The sequence below is a fragment of the Vigna angularis genome, chromosome 1, assembly GCF_016808095.1.
Source record: "Vigna angularis cultivar LongXiaoDou No.4 chromosome 1, ASM1680809v1, whole genome shotgun sequence".
NCBI lineage: Eukaryota > Viridiplantae > Streptophyta > Magnoliopsida > Fabales > Fabaceae > Vigna > Vigna angularis.
In genome coordinates, this window is record NC_068970.1 from 925,684 (window position 1) to 946,993 (window position 21,310).

At 38.2% G+C, this 21,310-nt stretch overlaps 1 protein-coding gene across 2 annotated transcripts; it reads right to left on the bottom strand.

The window, feature by feature from the left end:
- Positions 1–1,805: 1,805 nt before the first annotated feature.
- Positions 1,806–4,929, bottom strand: LOC108323701 (scarecrow-like protein 13). 2 transcript variants are annotated; one of them, XM_017556234.2, is made up of 2 exons: positions 4,794–4,929; positions 1,806–3,878 (listed from the first exon to the last, which is right to left on the bottom strand). In XM_017556234.2, the coding sequence occupies exon 2, from the start codon at positions 3,653–3,655 to the stop codon at positions 2,006–2,008; it is 1,650 nt and encodes a 549-aa protein (XP_017411723.1). In that variant the 5' UTR covers positions 3,656–3,878; positions 4,794–4,929; the 3' UTR covers positions 1,806–2,005. The 2 variants fall into 2 exon arrangements, with proteins under 2 accessions (XP_017411723.1, XP_017411731.1); XM_017556242.2 differs by lacking the exon at positions 4,794–4,929 and adding an exon at positions 4,053–4,442.
- Positions 4,930–21,310: the final 16,381 nt, after the last annotated feature.

The following is a 21,310-nucleotide window of genomic DNA, read 5'->3' on the forward strand; positions in this document are numbered from 1 at the left end:
AATACATTACAAAAATCAAACAATTAGCTACTATATAAAATAGCATCATACATATAATCGAAGTTAATGGGTTTGGTGAAAAAAAAAAAAAAAAAAGATACAAAACAAAATGATAGTTAAAAAGTTATAGATGCTAGAATTTAATCAACTTTAAAAATTAAAAAGTTCAACCAAAGTGGTACAGGTCGATCTTAAGAAGTTAATTTTTGAATTAAAAGTAAAAAGAAAAATTGGGTGAGGTCCACTCTAACATTTAATAAATTTTAAAAAATAAAATTTCAATTAAAATGGACTGATCGTACAATAAAACGTTAATTTTTGTATTAAAATAAAAAAAATAGTATGGATCAAGCCTGTGCTGGTATTTAATAAAGTTTAAATAATAAAAAGTTAAGTCAAGTTAATATTTGAATTAAAAATAGAAAATATTGTAAAATTTTAAAAAATAAAAATTCTAATTAGTCGTCTTGACTAATATTAAGAAGTTGATTTTTAAATTAAAAATAAAAAACTTGCATCGATTAATGCTAAGTAGAGAAAATAAAAAGATAAAAATATTAATTAAAGAATCAGTCAAGCTCCATTTGAATGTTAAATGGATGTAAGCCAAACAAATAAAATAAAATAACAACATTAAATATTACATGAGTCAATGTTATTTATATCTCATGATTTTTATGTAGAGAGATAGAAGCATGATATCCAAATATCACGTTAAATAAAAATAAAAAATAAAACAAAATATAAAAGTAAAAATTCATTAATTTATTATTTTAAATTTTTTAATAAAGAATTGTGTTAATTACTTATATAATTATATTAAAATTTTATTAATATTATATCTTCTCAGTGAACATTTACATGGTCAATTTATTTTTAGATCACTGCCATGGTCACTTCTTCATAAACCTTCTAAGGTGAAAAAAATGTTAATTCTAAATGCAAGAATCATGCCCATTTACACCACCAACATGGATTGTCCTCACTTGTCCAAAATAAAGGTCAAACATCATTTACTAAATTAGTGACAAATCCACAAATTCTGTTTTCAATTGTCTCCTTTCCATGCTCGAATAATGTGTAGGAAAATAGTAACATATTGCCAAAAAATTATTAAAAAATTTGTTAACATATGATTGTCCTGTTCCAATTCTATTTTTTCTTGACACATTTTAGAATTAGAATTAGGAAAATGTTTTTTTTAACAATCTTTTTTTACAACTTTTTATAATGATAGCTTGTGATTGGTCCATTTCAAATATTTTAAATATACGGACCAATAAAATAGTAACACGTAATCTGTTGTCAAAAAGTTGTTAGAAAAAGTTGTTAACATATCACGGTGCTTAAAATTATAGAATTAGAGTGGTGGCACATAATATCAAGATGTTTTAGGGACACTTTGGTGATTCTAGCTCTTCTTTATATTATCCTTCGTTACATCTTATTACATCTTACATGATTTATATGGTTTAAATATTGAAATTTAAAATAATTTAAATATTTCTTTTAACTATTTTAGATGTTTTTTAAATATAAAATTGTGACAAAATTTCAATTTAAAAGAAGATAACATCTAGGAAATAATGTGACTTTAAATCAAGTAATTAAATAAAGGTATGTTGTTTGAGTAACAAGTTTTAAGAAAGTAATTTATCATTAAAGTAATTGGATGAGAAGATTTTAATCTAAAAATTAAAGGAGTAAACAAGATTGAGCGGCACTTATTACAAGGAATTAAAGGAATAAACAAGATTGAAGTTTGTAGTTCATATTGGACAATAACACTAAAACCCGCGGAAGAGGCAAGGAAAACTGCACTAAAGTCATAGTTTATTTTTGGTTCTTTCTTTCATTTCAGTATTGGCATTTACAACGTGCTTTGAGATTCTGCAGAATGCAGTATATGGAAAAGAGGTGAATCACATTTCCTGAGGAGAAACTATATGATAAATTACACTCAGTTAAAGGTCAAAAAGGAGGACGAGATAGTAATCACTCAGTTTCACCTCCAAGCAGAAGAGGTAGCCATGTGTCTGTTCATCCAACCAAGATAAAGGGCATCGTCTTTATGTTCAAGCCTATAATTTTGACTGAAGTCGTTTAGGAGATTTTGGGTAGCAACGATGACAGAAGAGCTCAATTGGCACTGTTTAAATCCAGCCATGGAAAGTCTTGACCTCCACTTTCCCAAAAGTTCATGCCTTTCAACTCTCTCAGCCCCCTCACAAGCTATCATGTTGACAATGTCTCGTGCCACACAGTGCTGCTCTGCGCTCACGCGCTTCTGATCATCTCTGGGGCAAGCCACATCAATGGATTCAAACATGGCAGTATAGTAATCCAAGGTCTCAAGAAACCTGTAAAAGAAAGGAGATGTATTGGTGTTGGATTCTTGCTCCACAAGGGTGACAACCTTGGGAGATAAGCTCTTAACCAACCTCAACAATCTATCTCTGTGATTCTCAGTGCTCACGCTCTCATCTGCCATGTGGTGCAAAACAAAAGGAAAATTTACTGCCAGAGCTTCCCCGGGTCTAATTTCAATACTTCCTCGCACAACCTCACAGCCAGACATTGCAGCAGTGTGAAATTCAAACGGAACTCCACAAGACCTCGCAAATTCTGACAACCTTTCTCCTACAATCTCAAGTCCTCCACCTCGAGCTTGAATCGAATGCGAATCATCAACACCGGTCACGCGAAGGGAAGGGGGTCCCCCAGGCCTATGTGCAAGAGCCTGGATAAGTAAATACCACTGTGTGCCCTGTGCTATTTGGAAATCCATTATATGAATCCTGGACTCGTTAGCCATAGCTTCTGTAATGACAGCATTTGCAGATATGTATGCAAACTTCCAGTATGGACAAATCTGGTACAGGATGTGCATGTAACTCAGTAGTTCTTTGCTTGTTGGTTGTTCACACTTCAAGGATTTGTAGATGAGATGCCCTGATGATTCCAACCTTGCTCTAAGCCCCTCCAACAAGTAAGCACCCAACCTCTGAATCGGATCTCCAGAGACTGATACCATTTTCCCCAATACATTATCCATCCACCCTCTTGCTGTTGGAACATCTTCATCGGACACGGCCTGCGCACATACCCTGAGGACTCCTTTCAGGTCAAATCGTGAAATATTTTCAGCAATCTGCTCCCAGTTATGCTTAGCCAGCTGAGATGCTCCGTCGAGTCTGCTGCCCTTGACGCAGCAGCCAAAACTGTCTTCGATGTCCGATTCGTCAGGCCCCAACAATGAAATCTCCAGTTCTCTGAGTTTGTGCTTCAGTTCATGCCCATCGTCAACGCTAGACAAACCGCTTATTGGCGATCCATAGGTGTTGTCAGAGGATTGGTGGTGATCCGAATAGCACGAATGAGAACCTTGTGGAGAAAATGGACTCCTTTTAGATGATACACTGGCATAGGAAGGAGAATCATCACACTCCGTGAAACCGGTAGTTGGTGCAGGGCATGATTCCAGAGTGAAGTATTGCTCCTTGCAGCTTTCAAAAGAAAAGCTTGTTTCCTGGCTGCTGCTATGACGGGCATCATGGCATAGATCGCTCTGCAAAACGTGGTAGATGCCTTGCACAGGCTGGTGGCGATAGAAGTGTACACCAGCCGAACTTGCGTGTTTCTGAGACGTTTGCATCTAGAAAGAACTTGAAACTACGCCAAGAAAAACTAACGACAATAACAAGTACTCAATCTCTGTGATTGCAAAGGTTCCTCCCAACCACACTGGGTAACTCGATGCTCATTCAGAGACACAGAGCTTAGCAGTAAAATTTCGCAGATTACTCACAGCCGCCAGTTTAATACGAGTTGCTAGATGCAATAATCGTGAATTCACAGATGTTTTGAGGAACCACAGTCTGCATGGTAAGATAAAATTATCAGGAACACCTCACGGTGAATAAACCAAACAAAAATATATTGAAACAATTTAACAGATCAAGATCTAAAAGTAAGGTGGAGCTGAAGAAAAGTAAATTCAAGCTTCCTGAGAGCTATACAGCTTCTCCAGGAGTCGTGAGATGCAAACTCACTCTTGTGGAAGTAGGATTTCTTCAAAGGTAAGAGGAGGTTGGATTAATTTTCAGAATCTGAATTATCAGTTAAGGATCCCAAACAAACCACCCAACATTTATTCATTATTTCAAATACGCTTTAAGTTATCATACACTAGTAACCAATTAAGTTTCCCAACCGAGACATCATTAAATAATAGAACACCGAAGAGAATTTCCTTATGTTAATAAGGTAACCAAAAAGCTCAGAAAAAAGAAAAAGAAAAAAGAAAAATCTATATTACTGGTGACGTGTTTCCGAGGAAAAGAACTTTTGATCAGATACGCTAGCAGTGACGCGTATTTTTGAATTGACGAAACACACCCATAAATTGTAGAAAACATTTTTCCAACAACAACGGAAGAAAGAAAAGTAAGATTCAATCATACATGCCAAGAAATTCATTCCCTTCGACTGCCAAACTCGCAAATCGTCGACATGTTCAGAAAGTGAAAAGCTTGAAGTTCACCTCAAGATACTTAATAATAAAAAGAATGAATTTTTTTTTAGTTGATAAAATAAAGCTGGAAGCAGTTCCTGGAAGCCCAGTAAATTGAATGGTTGACAAACGGGAATACTATGTAGAGAGTGTGGAGAAAAGGGTGAATTTAGAATATTGAAAGAAAAAATTATGTATCAGATGAGACAAGCATGAAGCAATGTCCAGAAGGAATGAACAGATGTAGCTGAAACCTAGGAAGTGTCGATGGAAAGCATACCTGTGTGATGGTGAAGTCGGAGTTGTTTAACAGAGAGAGGAGAGAAAGCAGAGAAAAAGGAATGAACTAGTTGTGGTGTGGGTGAGTTATGATTTTATAATATAAAAATAATGAGTGGAGTTAAAAGAAAGGGTGGGTACGAAACAGTGGTATTTACGAGGAAGTTAAAAAAACACATGTTGGAAAAATCCGTATGTAATATCACTCGGTTGGGTTGAACAAGGTTAAGGAAGGAACTAGGAAAGTCAGCTAAACTACCATTGGTGGAATTCAATTATTTTGAACATAACATAAACACTCTCTTCCCATGTGCTCTCTCACTAATAATAAATTATCATCAACTCCTTCATCACCACGTCAAGTATGATCTCAACCAATACATCATTCAGACGGAAGGGAATTTCTCAATTACTAACTATTTTTTATTTGGATAAAATACGGTCAAAATAAATATCGAAGATTTTATCTTATTAAGTTGTCTTAAACAAATGTTTTTGGCTTTCTTTGGATAGGACGAGGGTGAAAAGACAATGAAAGGATGAAAAGAAAGAGTTCAAATTGAAGTTGTTAAGATGCAGGAAAAACGATATTCATTTTACTAAAAAAAATTGAATATGTGTTTATGTAAAATTATAAAATTTGATATGCTAGTAATAAAATTTTATTAATGATGAAAAAAATATTAAGACTTAGTATAAGCATGAAATAGCAATTAATTAATTTTATTTATTTTATACTTGTGTACATATATAATTTCCATCTCGATTTACTCTTTAACCTATTGAAATCAATGGATAATGTAGAATACAGAGTTAAATCGTATAAAGGTAGTTAATAATTATTTTTTAAAACGGATTTATGGAAATGATTTCTTTTTACAATATTCAAAGGTTGATAATAAAATATATAAATAAATAAATAAATAATAAAACATTCTTCATCGATTTTTGTCTACGACGGTTACTTGCAAGCAGTAACAATACAAGAGCTGCATCATAGCAGTATTAGAAATAAGTATATATATATATATATATATATATATATATATATATATATATATATATATAATTAAAGGAGAATATTATAAATCACTACTTTCAAAAATATCCAAATGAAAGAAAGATAAGAGAGATTGTAAGTTTAATTTTTCCAACTAAAATTTTGAAGACTTTTTAAAGGGACAATGGAAGAAGTTTTGACTCCAACTTTCACACTTTCTTTTCTAACTTTTACCACTACAACAAACCTTATAACTCCCTTTCTTAAAGCTTGATATTGTCATTCTATAATTTTATGTTCTTATAGGTTTAATTTGCATAAATTATTTCAACCTCGAAGAATTTATAAGTATTTTGAGTATGAGATAAAGTCACTTAAATGTATATTAAATGTCAACACCTACTTCTTATTTTTGATCCTATTTATAGTGTTTGGCATGGGCTTAAAATTAATGAAATCTTAATTAGGGTCTAATATTATTAATTACTTATTATCTTAATTTTTGCAGGGAATTCTGATTATTGATTGAGACCGGCAACACTTTCCTGTTTGTAATCGCTTGTTGATTCTGTTATGTTTAATGTTTAGTCGCGTGTTGCTCTCTAAGATCGTCCGTCTAATTTTGTTATGGGACACTTGTATGATCGTCTAGACCATACGGTATAATAAGTATAAAGAATTTACAAGAAAAACATAACATTAAAATTTTAAAAATTGTACCTATTTAAAAATTTGTGTGCCATAATTTAAAATGGTTAAATCATTCTAATAAGTCTCATGATACATCAAGAATACGAGTGTGTAATATTAATAAATTTGAATTCTCTATTCAAAGATCATCTAAACTACATAAGAAACCCTCTTATTTATCTTAGTCCTCTAATATCTCACACCCTTGTTCCATACAAAAAATTTGTTATGCGAACAAACTCAAATATAAAATACAAAACTACCATCAATCAAATTTTAACTACCAAGAATTTTGACATAGATATTTATTGTTACTTTATTTATAAATTTGTTCAAAAAACAGTACACTCTTTCATATTAAAATTGAATAATAAATAAATAAGAAAAATCTTATTGTTACCATCTTCAATATTTTCATTTGACAAATTAAAAATCATCAACACTTATTCTTCAATTTGAACAAATACTGTAATAGAATGTAATTTAATATTATAGATAATCAATTATATATATATATATATATATATATATATATATAGTTATACTCTTTTATTTTCTTAAAACTTATTAGTATAGCAGTACATATATTTATCACTTTTTTTGTTTGTAAATAATACATTTTTAATTTAATAAATTATATATATATTTTTTCATACTTGAGTTGGACTAAAGTGGAGGTGAAAATTTATGGTAGTGCTCGTAGTAAAATTAACGAGAATATTGTAATGTAACAATACAAGATGTTCGTGAAAACGACATGCAAGAAAAAGAATCTTGTTGCCTTCTTTCTTTCATGCTTCCAAGAAACATCTAGTTTCTGTCAACCTCTTTTTCTTTTTATTTAATCACCATACCCATCATCAAAATTTTAATAATATAAAGAGCAAATAATTAATTTAGTAAAAAGGAAATTAAACTAAATTACACTGCTAGCTAACAAAATTAAATTAAACTATAAAAAACTGAAAAAAAAAATTCACTGCAGTATCCATTAGACTAACACCGACACTGCAACATCAAAGTGTTCGAAAGAGGAACACAGTCTAGAAAAGTAAACCTAAATAAGCTGAACGAAATTGGTTTGTAAGAAAAGTGTAAACCCTAAATTCGGGGATGAGATTTTATTGGACGTGACGTGGTGTCTTATCTTATCTATTCAGTGACCCAAATCGAAAAAGATAATAAAATATTAAGACGCGTCACAGAAAAGAAAAGGAGAAACAACATCACCCTCCACTACGACGTCACGTGGGGCAAACCAAAAGCAAGGAACAATTTCCTTTTCTTTTATATAAAATATTAAATAAAAATATCATTTTCGCCAATCTTGATATTATTAGAAAATGAATAAACATTATTAAAAAAATTAAAGAGAATAGATTGAATGGGATACCATCCAACCTCCGTCACCGCCACCACCGTCTTTCATCTTCCCTCCGTTCAATCAACACGCATTCCATTCCTCATCAAAAGTTCTACTTATTCTTTTTATCTTTTTAAACCATACTTTTTCTTTAACTTTAGTTAAACACTTTCATCGCTTCCATGAATCCAATCTTTATTCTTTACACCATCACTCTTACAATATTTATTCTTTATAACATTTTTTTTATGCTTTTACTTATTTTTATAAAAGATTTAGTAAAAATCCCGGTTGGAAAAGATTTAGTAAAATTGGGAAATGTATTGATCGTCTAAATTAGATGGTTATAGACGCACTCACCGACTCTTTATCTTCTTGTGAGTGACAAAAAGGAAAAGCAGAAGTTACGGTAACGGCTGAAAAGGAAGGAGGAACATTTTCTGAATCGTTGTTATTATTTTTATCTCTCAACTTATGTCCCTTGCAAGTTGACATGAATGTACAAAAAGTATAAAGTGTTTTGGTGATCTGCTTCCCAATCAAAAATACTGACATAACTATTAAACCAAATGAACGTGATTCTCTTTTGCTTTTGTGTCATTTACCCATTCCTTTTACTGTATTTTCTATTTTTCATTTATTATTTAGATATTATATACTTAAAAATAACTCTATTAAAATTTCCAATAAAAATAAAGAGATTTGGTCTATAACCACCCAGCACTCACTACTCTCTGGTTGGATAGGATTCGGATATACCATGATTAATTTTGTATATTTTGAACTTAATATTTTTAAATTTATATTTAACTATTTAATTTGTCTGATAAGTTGAGTATGAGTTATTTGGATTGTCTAATTGGATTGTTATTATAAATTTACATTAATTCAATTTTATTTAAGTAAAAAGCTTTTATTTTTATTTTGAATAAATAAAATAAATTTTTAATTCAAAAAATAACGTTTACGATTTTAATAATTGATTATGATTTTATATAATTTACTATTTAATTTTAGTAAAAAATATTATATCAAAAATAAAATTTATCTCAGATTATATAAATAAAAAGGTTTAATGTCTCGGTAGGTCCCTATTTTCGGCGTGAATCTCAAATAGGTCCCTTTTCTTTTCGGCGTCTCAATTGGGTCCCCATTTTTGTAAAATTGTAACAATTAAAGGCCTACCGTCAAATTAGACAAACGGCCGTTTAATTGTTTATTACGTGGCATGGCCAGTGCTTTCAGGAATCAGAGGTGGAATTAAAAAAGAGTTTTGTATTAAAAACATCAGCCTTAGGAAAGGGCACAGTGGGAAAACTCATCTTCCCCTCTCCATCTTCTCTTCTGATCGAGAGAAATCCAGAGATACTTACCTCTGCCCACACAGCCACCGCAAAAAGGGGACGACCTCTACCGGTCTCGGCGTCGACGGTGACCTCAGGCGCCATCGGAACCACGACCGACCGCGGCGCCACTGTCTTCTATTCTTCGAGCGCGAGGCTGACGCCGGCCACCCAGGACGTTGCCCATGCCGCCGCTCGTCACCAGGATCAAGACGGTCGCGACGCTTCTTCTTTCTCCGCACGCGGCTCAGATTTGCCAGTGCTACACGCGACCAACGCCAGCAACCGCCACCAGCGCTGCTTCGGATCCAGTCGCCACGCCACCGCTGCTTCAAATCGGGCCGCCTCTAGTGCCTCCGTGGTTCAATTCCGCTCGCGCCGGTGCAGCTGCAGTTCCCAACCACCGTCACTGACGCGTGACTCCTTTAGAGGTTCGAAATCCTGATTTGGCTTGGGCTCGATTTTGTTAATGATGGCTGAAGAAAGTTGTGGTAATTTTATTTCTCAGTCCAGCATTGAACTGGGTGAGGGAATGGAAGAAACTGTAGATGATGCAGGTGGGGAAAGTATGAATCTGGAGGAAGCAGTTGCAGAAGAAAGTGCCATGGTTTTGGAAAATTGAGATTGTGTAGAGTGGAAAGAATGAAGAGAGAAGACGAGGTTTGTGTGATGAGGGGTGGATACATCTGTGCTGAAAAATAGAAAGGGGTGAGATTTGTTATGTGGGGTTTGGGATGATAAACATGACGAGGTTGAAGAGAAGGTTGAAGACAAGGTGTTTGATAGAAAGTCAGTGTGAGATGAGTATCATAATCAAATTTTCCCACTGTGCCCTCTGATTTAACCTCATACTTTTTAATTGAAACTCTTTTTTAATGCCACCTGAGATTGCTGAAAACACTGCCCATGCCACGTAATAAATAATTAAACGGCCGTTTGTCCAATTTGACGGTAGGCCTTTAATTGTTACAATTTTACAAAAATGGGGACCCAATTGAGACGCCGAAAAGAAAAGGGACCTATTTGAAATTCACGCCGAAAATAGGGACCTACCGAGACATTAAACCAAATAAAAATAACATATAGTTAAATTTATCTCAGATTTCTTGAATTTCTTTTGGGTATAATTTGGAGGCTATTTCTTCGTGCATTTCCATATTTTCTTTCTGCACCCCATAGTCCAAACTAAATTATCCAAATAACCTTAATTTAAGATCTAGAATTTTCTTGGATCTTGAAATTTAGTTTTGGATTTTTTCAGATTTTGAAATTCAGTCGTGAGTTTTTCTTGATTTCAAAATTCCAGACTTTTCTAGATTTTAAAATCTAATTTTGGTTTTTCTTGGATTTTAAAATCCAATTCTAAATTTTTAAAATCCAGATTTTAAATTTGGTTTTAGATTTTTAAAATTGGGATTTAGAAATCTAATTCTCGATTTTCTCGATTTTCAAAATGTGATGTTTTAGTTTTCTATATTTTGAAATCAAATTTTTGAATTTTTTGGATTTTGAAATCTGAATTTTTCTTGTTAAGGAATTCAGTTTTGATTTTTCTTCAGCTTTGAAATCCAATTCTGAATTTTCTCAAATTTTTAATTTTGGATTTTAAAATATAATTCTGAATTTTCCTTTATTTCATAATCCAGTTTTTGAGTTTTCCATATTTCGAAATTCGATTTTGAAATTTTATGGATTTTGAAATGCAGTTTTGAATTTTTTTTGTTGATATTGGATGAAAGAAAACGAGAAGAGGAACCAAGGAGGTCCATGGATGAGGCGCAATTGGAAGGAAAAATACCTTGTATCTAATGAAAAAAATACGGTCATTATATGCAAATGGAAAAATTAATTGTACTGACAGGCCCTCCCAGCATAGACCGAGCGAACGTTTGATATAATGCCGCCCGTTCAAAACCGGACGACCGCCAAAGGTTGCACGTCCGCCCAATATTCCGGACCGAGCGTCCAAACATTCCAGAACCGAACGTCCGCCAAGAATCTGGACCGAGCGTCCTCAGGAACCGGACATCCGTCCACGGACGTCCGCCCAAGGTGTCTAACGAGCACCCACCCATTCGGGAGCCGGACGTCTACCCAAGATTGGACGTCCGCCCACCAATTAGGACCGAGCGTCCAATCATCCATAGACTGAACGCCTTCCCAAACGATCTGCACTCAATTGATAACATTGTTAAAAGCTAAATGGCACATTAAAGTCCTTAATGAAGATTAAGGTATTATTGGGCCGTTTCCAGGCCCCCAAAAGGTAAAAGCCCATTACAATCAGTATAAATAAAGGTCTCAGGTATGATTTCTGGACAGATTGCTTAGAACGCAACACATGCATGCATTATAGAACGCTCTGTCATATTACTGACTTGAGCGTCGGAGTGCCTTTAGCAGGTATCCGGCCCCCCGGCTTGGAGCAGAGGGCGAGCGTCTGGAGTAGGAGGACATCCGCCCGACTTGGAGCAGAGAGCGAGCGTCTGGAGTAGGAGGACGTCCGCCCAGCTTGGAACACAGAGCGAGCGTCTGGAGTAGTAGGACGTCTGCCCGGCTTGGAGCAGATAGCGAGCGTCTGGAATAGGAGGACGTCCGCCCGGTTTGGAGCGTGGAGCAGCGACCGTCCATCTTTGTGTCGCCCGCCAGTGCAGCTTGCGTCGGTTCGTGGGATTCAGCAGTGCCCGCCCGTCCGTCTTCGACAGTAAGTTTGTGTGTTTTTACAGGGTCCCCACCGATCCAGTCGAAACATTTGGCGCCCACCGTGGGGCCGTGTGACTTCAGTTACCCAAAGGTGACCGCGAGAAATGAGCACAGATGACCCCATCAACAGTACTTCATAGCCGCCCGACATATATCCTCGGTCGTTCGGCCTCAGCATGATCTCGGCCATTCGACCTCCACATATTTAAGATCGTTCGGTCTCAGCATTGTCTCGGCCGTTCGGCCTCAACCTATCCTCGGCCGTTCGGCCTCAGCATGATCTCGACCATTCGGCCTCCACATATTTAAGATCGTTCGGTCTCAGCATTGTCTCGGCCGTTCGGCCTCAACCTATCCTCGGCCGTTCGGCCTCAACATGATCTCGACCATTCGGCCTCCACATATTTAAGATCGTTTGGTCTCAGCATTGTCTCGGCCGTTCGGCCTCAACCTATCCTCGGCCGTTCGGCCTCAGCATGATCTCGGCCATTCGGCCTCCACATATTTAAGATCGTTCGGTCTCAGCATTGTCTCGGCCGTTCGGCCTTAACCTATCCTCGGCCGTTCGGCCTCAGCATGATCTCGGCCATTCGACCTCCACATATTCAAGATCGTTCGGTCTCAGCATTGTCTCGGCCGTTCGGCCTCAACCTATCATCGGCCGTTCGGCCACAGCATGATTTCGGCCATTCGGCCTCCACATATTTAAGATCGTTCGGTCTCAGCATTGTCTCGGCCGTTCGGCCTCAACCTATCCTCGGCTGTTCGGCCTCAGCATGATTTCGGCCATTCGGCCTCCAAATAATTAAGACCGTTCGGCCTCAGCATAGTCTCGACCGTTCGGCCTCAACCTATTCTCGGCCATTTGGCCATAGAATATTTTCGGCCTTACAAGGTACGAACACACCCTTTAAACTGGAAATACGATCATGTTTCCCTTATAATGCAGGTGACCAACCATAATTACACAATTGCACAAAGCGAAAAGGGGCCAAGCATTGCCGTCTGACATCAACAGTTGGACGTCCGACCTCAATTGCCAAATCTGGCCTCACCAATTGGCCGTCCGCCCTCAATTGCCAAAATCTGGCATCAACAGTTGGACGCCCGGCCTAATTAAGTTCTCGATAGCCCGGCGTCATCAGACTCGGTCATTCGGCCTCACCAATTGGCCTTCCGGCCTCAGTAGCCAAATCTGGCCTCAACACGCTCACGGCCATTCGGCCTCAACTATTGGCCGTCCGGCTTCAACAATCACTCGTCCATCTGGCCTTGGAAAGCGCTCGTCCGTTCGGCCTCAATGAGCGCTCGGCCATCTTCCAATAGCGCTCGTCCATCCCACCTCATCAGGCTCTCGGCCATCAGGCCTCAACTTTCGGCCGTCCGGCCTCAACGTGCGACCTCCCATTAATTGGGCCGTTCGACCTCTCATTTATTCGACCATTATTCTCATAAGTGTTCTTTGGGAACCACCATTCTCATCCGAGCATGTTCAACCCACCAGTCCACCTTACAAGGTACGGACACATACTTTCTTTAAACTTGAAATTCGCCATGTTCCCTTCATAATGCAGGTAACCCGCAACAATGGCACGAGTGCATACCGCCCCATTAAGACCAAGCTGGTGAAAAAGAGTGTTCCTCCGAGAACAACTCTCAGCTTGGTTGGGCCATGAAGCAAAGGACCATTGATGGACAAATTTGTAAGCACCAAAATATGATGTCACAAACTTGTTTCACAATCGGCAAGTATGACCGAATCGTTCAAGTAATAAACTTGGTAAGACCAAGTATCGTTCTTCCCAAAGGACTCACGGCCTAGTTTAGTTATGTGATTTGTTGATTAGCTAGGACTTACAAACGAAATATTTAGATTTTAATATGCAAGACGAAAAATAAACATGTATGCATGAATTGATCAATGGCAAAGACAAAAGATAAACACTTTCAATGAAATATATGGATGAATATGTTGTTGGGGGTCAATTTCATCTCATCCACTCTCATACATTTTAGGAATTCAACATTCAAATCATCATTGTTAATGCCACTCTCTAAAGTACCATTCTAGATGGCTTCTCCCTAATCAAATAGTTCATACAATTCCTAGCATTCCTAATGATTAGTTCATAAGTGCAGGAGCTTAACGACAACCAATATACCATTGGGAGAAATTCCCCGGATCTAGACTTCCCCGTACGTGTCCGTATCGACAAAACCAATAATCATGCAATAGAATGAGTTAAACAATGCAAGCATTGAGCAAAGAGGAAAAACCCTAACTAATGATGAAAGAAAGCATAAGTCTTAGATTAAGATGCAAGCATAAATTCCATATATGAGAGCTTCAAGAGATTACATTGATTCCCCAACAAACATACAGAGTTTAGTTCACCATATTCATGGTGAACCTAGATGAATTACAATGAAAGTATGAAAGAATAAACCCTAAAAAGGTGAAGAGGTAGCCTGAGCATCCAAGATCCTCCTTCAAAGGGGTGGAAGAGAGAGTGTTTGCCTCGTTTCTGCCAAAGATGTCTAACCCTAGGACGTGCAAGTCCTTATATACTATTCTAGAGTTACAAAAGATTACAAAAGCCCAAGCCCAAAAAGTGCCGCTCAGCGGTAAATACCGCTCAGCGGTGACCTCGCTTCACTTTTCTTCCCCTCAGCGGCCAGTTTGCCCCTCAGCGGACCTCCCGTGACCTCCTGAGTGCCGCTCAGCGGTAAAATGCCGCTGAGCGGTGCCTTCGACTTCTCTTTTTGCACTCTTTGCTTCCTTTTATGATTCCACTTCTCTTCTTCTTTACTTCTTTCACTAAATTCACCTCAAAACCTGCACAAAAACACTCAAATCAAGCATAAACCTGTCCAGCTCTCTTATTTCTGAAAATATAGATAAAAGCATTGATTTCAAGCTAGTTTCTAAGTCTAAAGGTTGCTTTTAATATCAATTTTAAGCATGAAAATAACAGTTTTTCAACTGTTATCACAACCCCAAACTTAGAACTTTGCTTGTCCTCAAGCAAACAAAATGTAACTCCATCTCCAACCAATTCATATGATGGTTCACTCATTCAAAATCATTTTCTCAAGATAAGTAACAACTTCACTCAAACTTATGACCAAGAGTTCAATCAAGATGTGCACATGCTTTAGTGTTCACAAAGTCATTTAAATTCCAACAAATGCTATTTTTCATGAATGATCAATCAATTAAGCATGGATGTTCATGTGTTTATGGAATATTTCCTCACTAGGTAAAGTGTTTCACTCAACACACAAGTGTATAAGAGGTACAGTGTTTCGCTCATTCACTCCACTATCACAATGTCACATGAATCAACTTTGCCTTTCATTTTACCACAATCAAAAACATTCACAAGCATGCATCATCACAAGGACTTTTTAATGGTGTCAACACCCAATTTTGTCCGGGTTGAAAAAATGTGTTTTTATTATTTTTCTTTTATTTTATTTTTTTTATTTTATTTTTTTATGTATTTAGATATTTGCTTTTAATTCAATTTCTATTTTATTTCTTATTTTCAATTTGTTTTAATAGAGTTAATTAATCAAAATAATTAAAAAAAAATTAATTAATTAAAAAAAAAAATTGAAAAATAATATTAAAAATAATTGAAAAATAAAATAAAATTGAGATAAAATAAAAAATAAAAAATAAAAAAAAAATATAGAAAACGTGGAAAAGGGGATATGGGGGACGTGTCTGAAGGAGGGAGAAAAGTTGTTAGAAAGGATTTTTCTAAGATTTTTTTTGGAAAGAGAAAAGGGAGGAGACCAGGTGGTTGGGGAATATTTTCCAAGAAGGCGGGAGGATTTTGGAGGAGGAAGAGGAGAGAAATCGGAGACGAGGTGGTGAGGAGGCGTTTTTCCAGATTTTCGGAGAGAAGAAAAGGAGGTGGTGGCATATCTCTGTTCTTCATCTTGGAGGATCCATCGCTGAGGAGTTTTTCACCATTTTCGCATCTGCAAAGAGAGACAGAAGGCAGCCAGAGAAGAGTACTCAGTGGAAGCACGATATTGATCAAAGCACGTAGATCTTCGAAAGGTAAGTAATGCTGTTTAGAGAGTTATTTGGCTGCTTTTACACAGATCTCTGTTGAATTTGCTATTTGTGTATTTGTCTGCATACACTGTATATGTTCACTGTTGCATCGCCTTACTCTTCATTCATCAAACACCTTACGACGAGCTGATCATCTTTATCCCCTCATGATACTGACTCCTCTCTGCTTATCACCCCCATCCACATCCATCATACACCTCATGACCACGGTCCATTATCTTCATCCCTCTCCTCTTCATTTCCATCTGCAACACCTTATACCACGGCCTGACCTCAAATTCCTTGACTCCCTCACCCTTAACCATACCAACCTCACTGCCTAGCCTCCACTAGGCTCCCATCATCATCTCGCCAACCCATTTTTACGTATGATCTTCCTAGAGTTAGTAGGGATCTCACACAGAGCACTATGAAGAGTCATCCCAGGGAGTGCGTTTTCGTCATTCACGAGAAGGGAAAGAGAGAGTTAAATGCCGCAACCGGCGGTAGCTCCGGTGGAGTGTGGTGTCGCTGGCGACGTCAAGACTAATAGAAGGTGGTGGCGCGGTGGCTGGTTCGAAGGCATAGTAGTGCATATGCGAAGGAGGTGGGGAAGCAGAGCTTGGCCGCTGTTAAGGGCGCTACGATGTTGAGTTCCGACGGCCTGGGCTGTGAGGGAGGTAGCCGAAGAGGTAGACGGAGATGCGGCGCGGGGAGGTAAACCCGTCCTTGGGTTGGCGTTTTCGAAAGGAGGAGTTCAGGTTGTCACCGGCGAGGCCAAGTCGTGGTCTTGGCAGAGGTGGCGGTGGCTGGTTCCGGCCGAGGTGGCGGCAGCGTGCCTCCCAGATTTAGGGTTTTCCTGGTCAGAGGGAAAGAAACTTGGGTCTCTGGAGAGTGTGTGAGATAAGAGAGGGAGCTTACGGGAGGCTGTTGAATCTGAGTGGGTGAGGAATGAGAGCGGGAAGGTAGAACCCCTAGGAAATTCTAGGTTAGAAACCATTCAATTGGGCCGGGCCCAAAATTGAGCGTACGTCCAGGGACCTTTGGTTTTTTTTTTTTTTTTTTTTCGAACGATCGTCATCCAGCCTCATCATCCCAACGAACGCTCGTCCATAACGAGCGTTCGTCATCCAACCTCATTTTCCCAACGAACGCTCGTCCAAAACGAGCGTTCGCCATCCAGCCTCATCATCCCAACGAGCGCTCGTCATTCGGGCTCCTCCAGCCTCATCATCCCAACGAACGCTCGTCCATAACGAGCGTTCGTCATCCAACTTCATTTTCCAACCGAACGCTCGTCCATAACGAGCGTTCGTCATCCAACATCATCTTCCCAACGAATGCTCGTCAATAACGAGCGTTCGTCATCCAACCCATATCTTCCAAACGAACGCTCGTCCATAACGAGTGTGCGCCATTCAACCTCATTTTCCTAACGAACGCTCGTCCCAAACGAGCGCTCGTCCCAAACGAGCGCTCGTCATTTGGCCTCTACTCACCTCATCTACCCAACGAACGCTCGTCCCCAGCGAGCGCTCGTAGACTAGCCTCCTCTTCTCAGCGTCCAATGAACGCTCGTCATCTACCTTCCTGTACTCAACGTACGTTCGTTGTATCACCCAACGAACGCTCGTCATTCAGTCTATTTTTCTCAACATACGTTCGTCAACTCTCCCCAACGAGCGCTCGTGACTCTGAGTCTTTTCCCAACGTACGTTCGGCCTTTACCACGGACCGTTCGTTATCCAAGCTTTTCGGCTGACCGTTAGACATCATTTTATTTTTATTTTGGTACCCCTGTTTTTATTATTATTTAATTATTCATTTGCCTTTTTATTTATCTTATTTCATTTCATTTTTTATTTTATTACTTTATTTTGTTCACTTATTTCAAAATATATAAATAATAATTTTACTTATATACACATATAAAATAGAAAATTTCAAATAAAAATATTTTGAAAAGGTTTAAGCACACGTGCGACCGCTCGCGTAGGCCTTGTGCTGAAAATCTTTTCCTTTTCTTTTATAAAAATTAAAAATCAAATAAAAATATTTTGAAAAGGTTTAAGCACACGTGCGACCGCTCGCGTAGGCCTTGTGCTGAAAATCTTTTCCTTTTCTTTTATAAAAATTAAAAATCAAATAAAAATATTTTGAAAAGGTTTAAGCACACGTGCGACCGCTCGCGTAGGCCTTGTGCTGAAAATCTTTTCCTTTTCTTTTATAAAAATTAAAAATCAAATAAAAATATTTTAAAAAGGTTTAAGCACACGTGCGACCGCTCGCGTAGGCCTTGTGCTGAAAATCTTTCCCTTTTCTTTTATAAAAAGTTAAAAATCAAATAAAAATATTTTGAAAAGGTTTAAGCACACGTGCGACCGCTCGCGTAGGCCTTGTGCTAGAAAACCTTTTCCTTCTTTATTAAAAATACTAAAATATTCCCAAACTACAAGTAATCTCACCGCTAGAACTACGTTACCCTTGATTCTTCACCAAAAATGGAGATACGTAGGAGCAAGGCCAGTCCTTGTCAGGTTCATTTTCAAAAAATACAAAATCATTTCCAAACAAATTTCTCAAACAGTTTCCGAAAGAACTACGTAACCCTGATTTCTCATTTTGAATGAGAATACGTAGGAGCAAGGTCAATCCTTGTCGGGCCCAAAAAAACTAAAAAATATATTTTGTTTATTTAGAATTTTATTTTAGGGAATAGTTAAACATTTTGAAAACCACATCATATTCGCGCATTTAGTTAAAGGTACTGCCTTCGGGCAGGCGCTGTAGGGTGCTAATACCTTCCCTACGCGTAACCGACTCCCGAACCCAGAATCTGGTTTTCGTGGACCGTGTCTTATTATTTTATGGTTTTTCCGTAGTTTTCCAGAATAAACTATGGTGGCGACTCCAAATCTCTTTTCCAAACCCGTTTCTTTTTTGGATCGTCGTCCCGTCGCGATTCCGGTTGCGACAGATGGCGACTCCACTGGGGACGTTTAGAGAGTCGAGCCATTTAATTAAATGCGCGAATTCGATGTGGTTTTGCTTATGTGTTTTTCTTTCCCTTTTCTCTATTTGTGCTTGATATTTAGAATAACTGCAATAACTGTTGAATATTGAACCCTAGGGTAGACAATATGTTCATATCTGCCTGGGAATTTTTCTGGTTGTTTTGCAGGTGAGGGTTTGGGTGTGCATAATTTCCTCCCTTCACACACACACTTCTAGCATATCATGAGTGGGGCCCTATACCCGGGTCTGAGCGTAGCTTAGAATTAGAGGGGTTGTGTAGCGGTGTCACTCTGGGATGTACTTCCTGTTTGGCTATCGTGAGAACTCCAGCTAGAGTCTGTTCTCTTCATATGTGTTTCCGCACCTAGTTGATTACTCGACTGTTGTGGAGATGCTATGAAGGGGGCCATAGCTCTAGTGACCTTTGACCTTTAGGTTCAGGGAATCATCCTTGTGAGATTGCATATACTTGACCTTGAACTCCAAGCAGTGAACCTTTGGTAGGGCACGATGGGAGGAATATGTACTTCTGTAACCCTCACGCTGTTCATTTTTTTTTTTGTGACATTCCATTTTATACCATGCATGTGCTTTGTTTCGTCATGTTGTTTTATTATCATGCATCATATTCATACATCATTTAGTAACATGTTAATTTTAAAGGAAATCACAGGTACCTACTTGACTTCATACAAGATGGATGTTAACACAAGATCCGATGCTACACGGCACACCGATTCTTCCGATTTAAGAAAGAAGTATAGTCTAAGGACCCATGTTGGAAATTTGACCGGGCTGATAAACTTGGGCAAGAGGCTTAAAACTATGAAGAGGGAAACCTTTCAGAGAAGATATGGAAATTTGTTGAATTTAATGGAGGTTGAAGTACAAATACCCGCTATCACAGCCTTGGCACAATATTATGATTCTCCGCTTCGATGTTTCACATTTCAAGACTTTCAGTTGGCGCCAACCATAGAGGAGTTCGAGCATATCTTGGGTTTGCCACTGGAGGGCACCACTCCCTATCAACATTTAGAGCATCATGCCTCTATACCCACCGTTGCTACCATTATGAAATTACATCCCAAGGAGCTTGAAGACAGGATGATGATGAGGAATCAATTGCATGGGTTATCACAGGGATATCTAGAGCAGTATTTACATCACCTGGCTGATAAAGAGGATTGGGAAACTTTCATGGATGTATTAGCCCTCACCATATATGGCATTGTCTTGTTTCCCAAAATAGAAGAATTCGTGGATTACACCGCGATAGACGTCTTCGTGGCGAGTAAAACCAGATTAGAGAATCCTGTAACAGCAGTCCTTGCGGATGTTTATGGGTCCTTGAATTTTTGCCATGAGAGAAAGGGAAAGAAGATTCTTTGTTGTTTACCGGCGTTGTATACATGGATGACAGCGCGCGTGTTTAAGGAGATGGTCGATGTCAAGAGTCTATCGGAGACTTTGTCACACCAAGGGCTTAAAAGTAAAGGAGGAAACGATTGGGCCCGATTCCTTGCTGGCTTGAGCGAAAGAAGTATAAAATGACGCCTTCCTTGGCTCGGAAATAAACTGGCTATCCAGCATTGTGGTAGTTTTCCTAACGTGCCTCTCATAGGTGCCCGGTACTGTATAAATTACAACCCTCTTTTGGTGCAAAGACAATTTGGGTATCCCATGAAAGGGGCACCTTCATCAGATTACCTTGCTACCCTATTCATTTATTACGAAGACGGGCATTTCATCGAACTGTTAAGAAAGGTTAAAAGTGCATGGGAAAATGTTGTTCGAGCAGAGAAGGACTTGAGGGATGGAGTAGTGGATAGCAGGGTTAGTTATCACACCTGGATTCTGGAGAGAGTAAAAGTAGTCAAGCTGCCTTTCAAGCCAATCAAGGATCAATCAGTTAGTGAAGGACCATCCCAAGCTCCAGAAAGTGAAGAGGTGCAACAATTAAAAGCTGAGATGGAGAAATTGAAAATGAGGAATGCTAGGTTGGAAAACGAATTACAAAGGGCGCGTAATGATCTTGTGGATATGAAAAATGATAATGAAGAAAAGTCGCGGGCTTATGAAAACCTTGTCAAAAGCCAGAAGGCTGAGAGGGATTACACATTTCGAGTGAAACAGGATCTAGCTGCCGCGAGTAAGGAATTATCCATGAGGGTAAATGAGAAGAAGGTGGCTTTAGAAGAGGGAAATGAGTGGAAGCACCTCTACGAAGAAGCCAAAAGAGATAAGCGAGAAGCCCTGAAGAGATTAAGAGAAGCGCAGATTCAGATAGAAAAAGCGGGGCATGAGATGAAAGAGATGGCCATGTCGTTTGAGG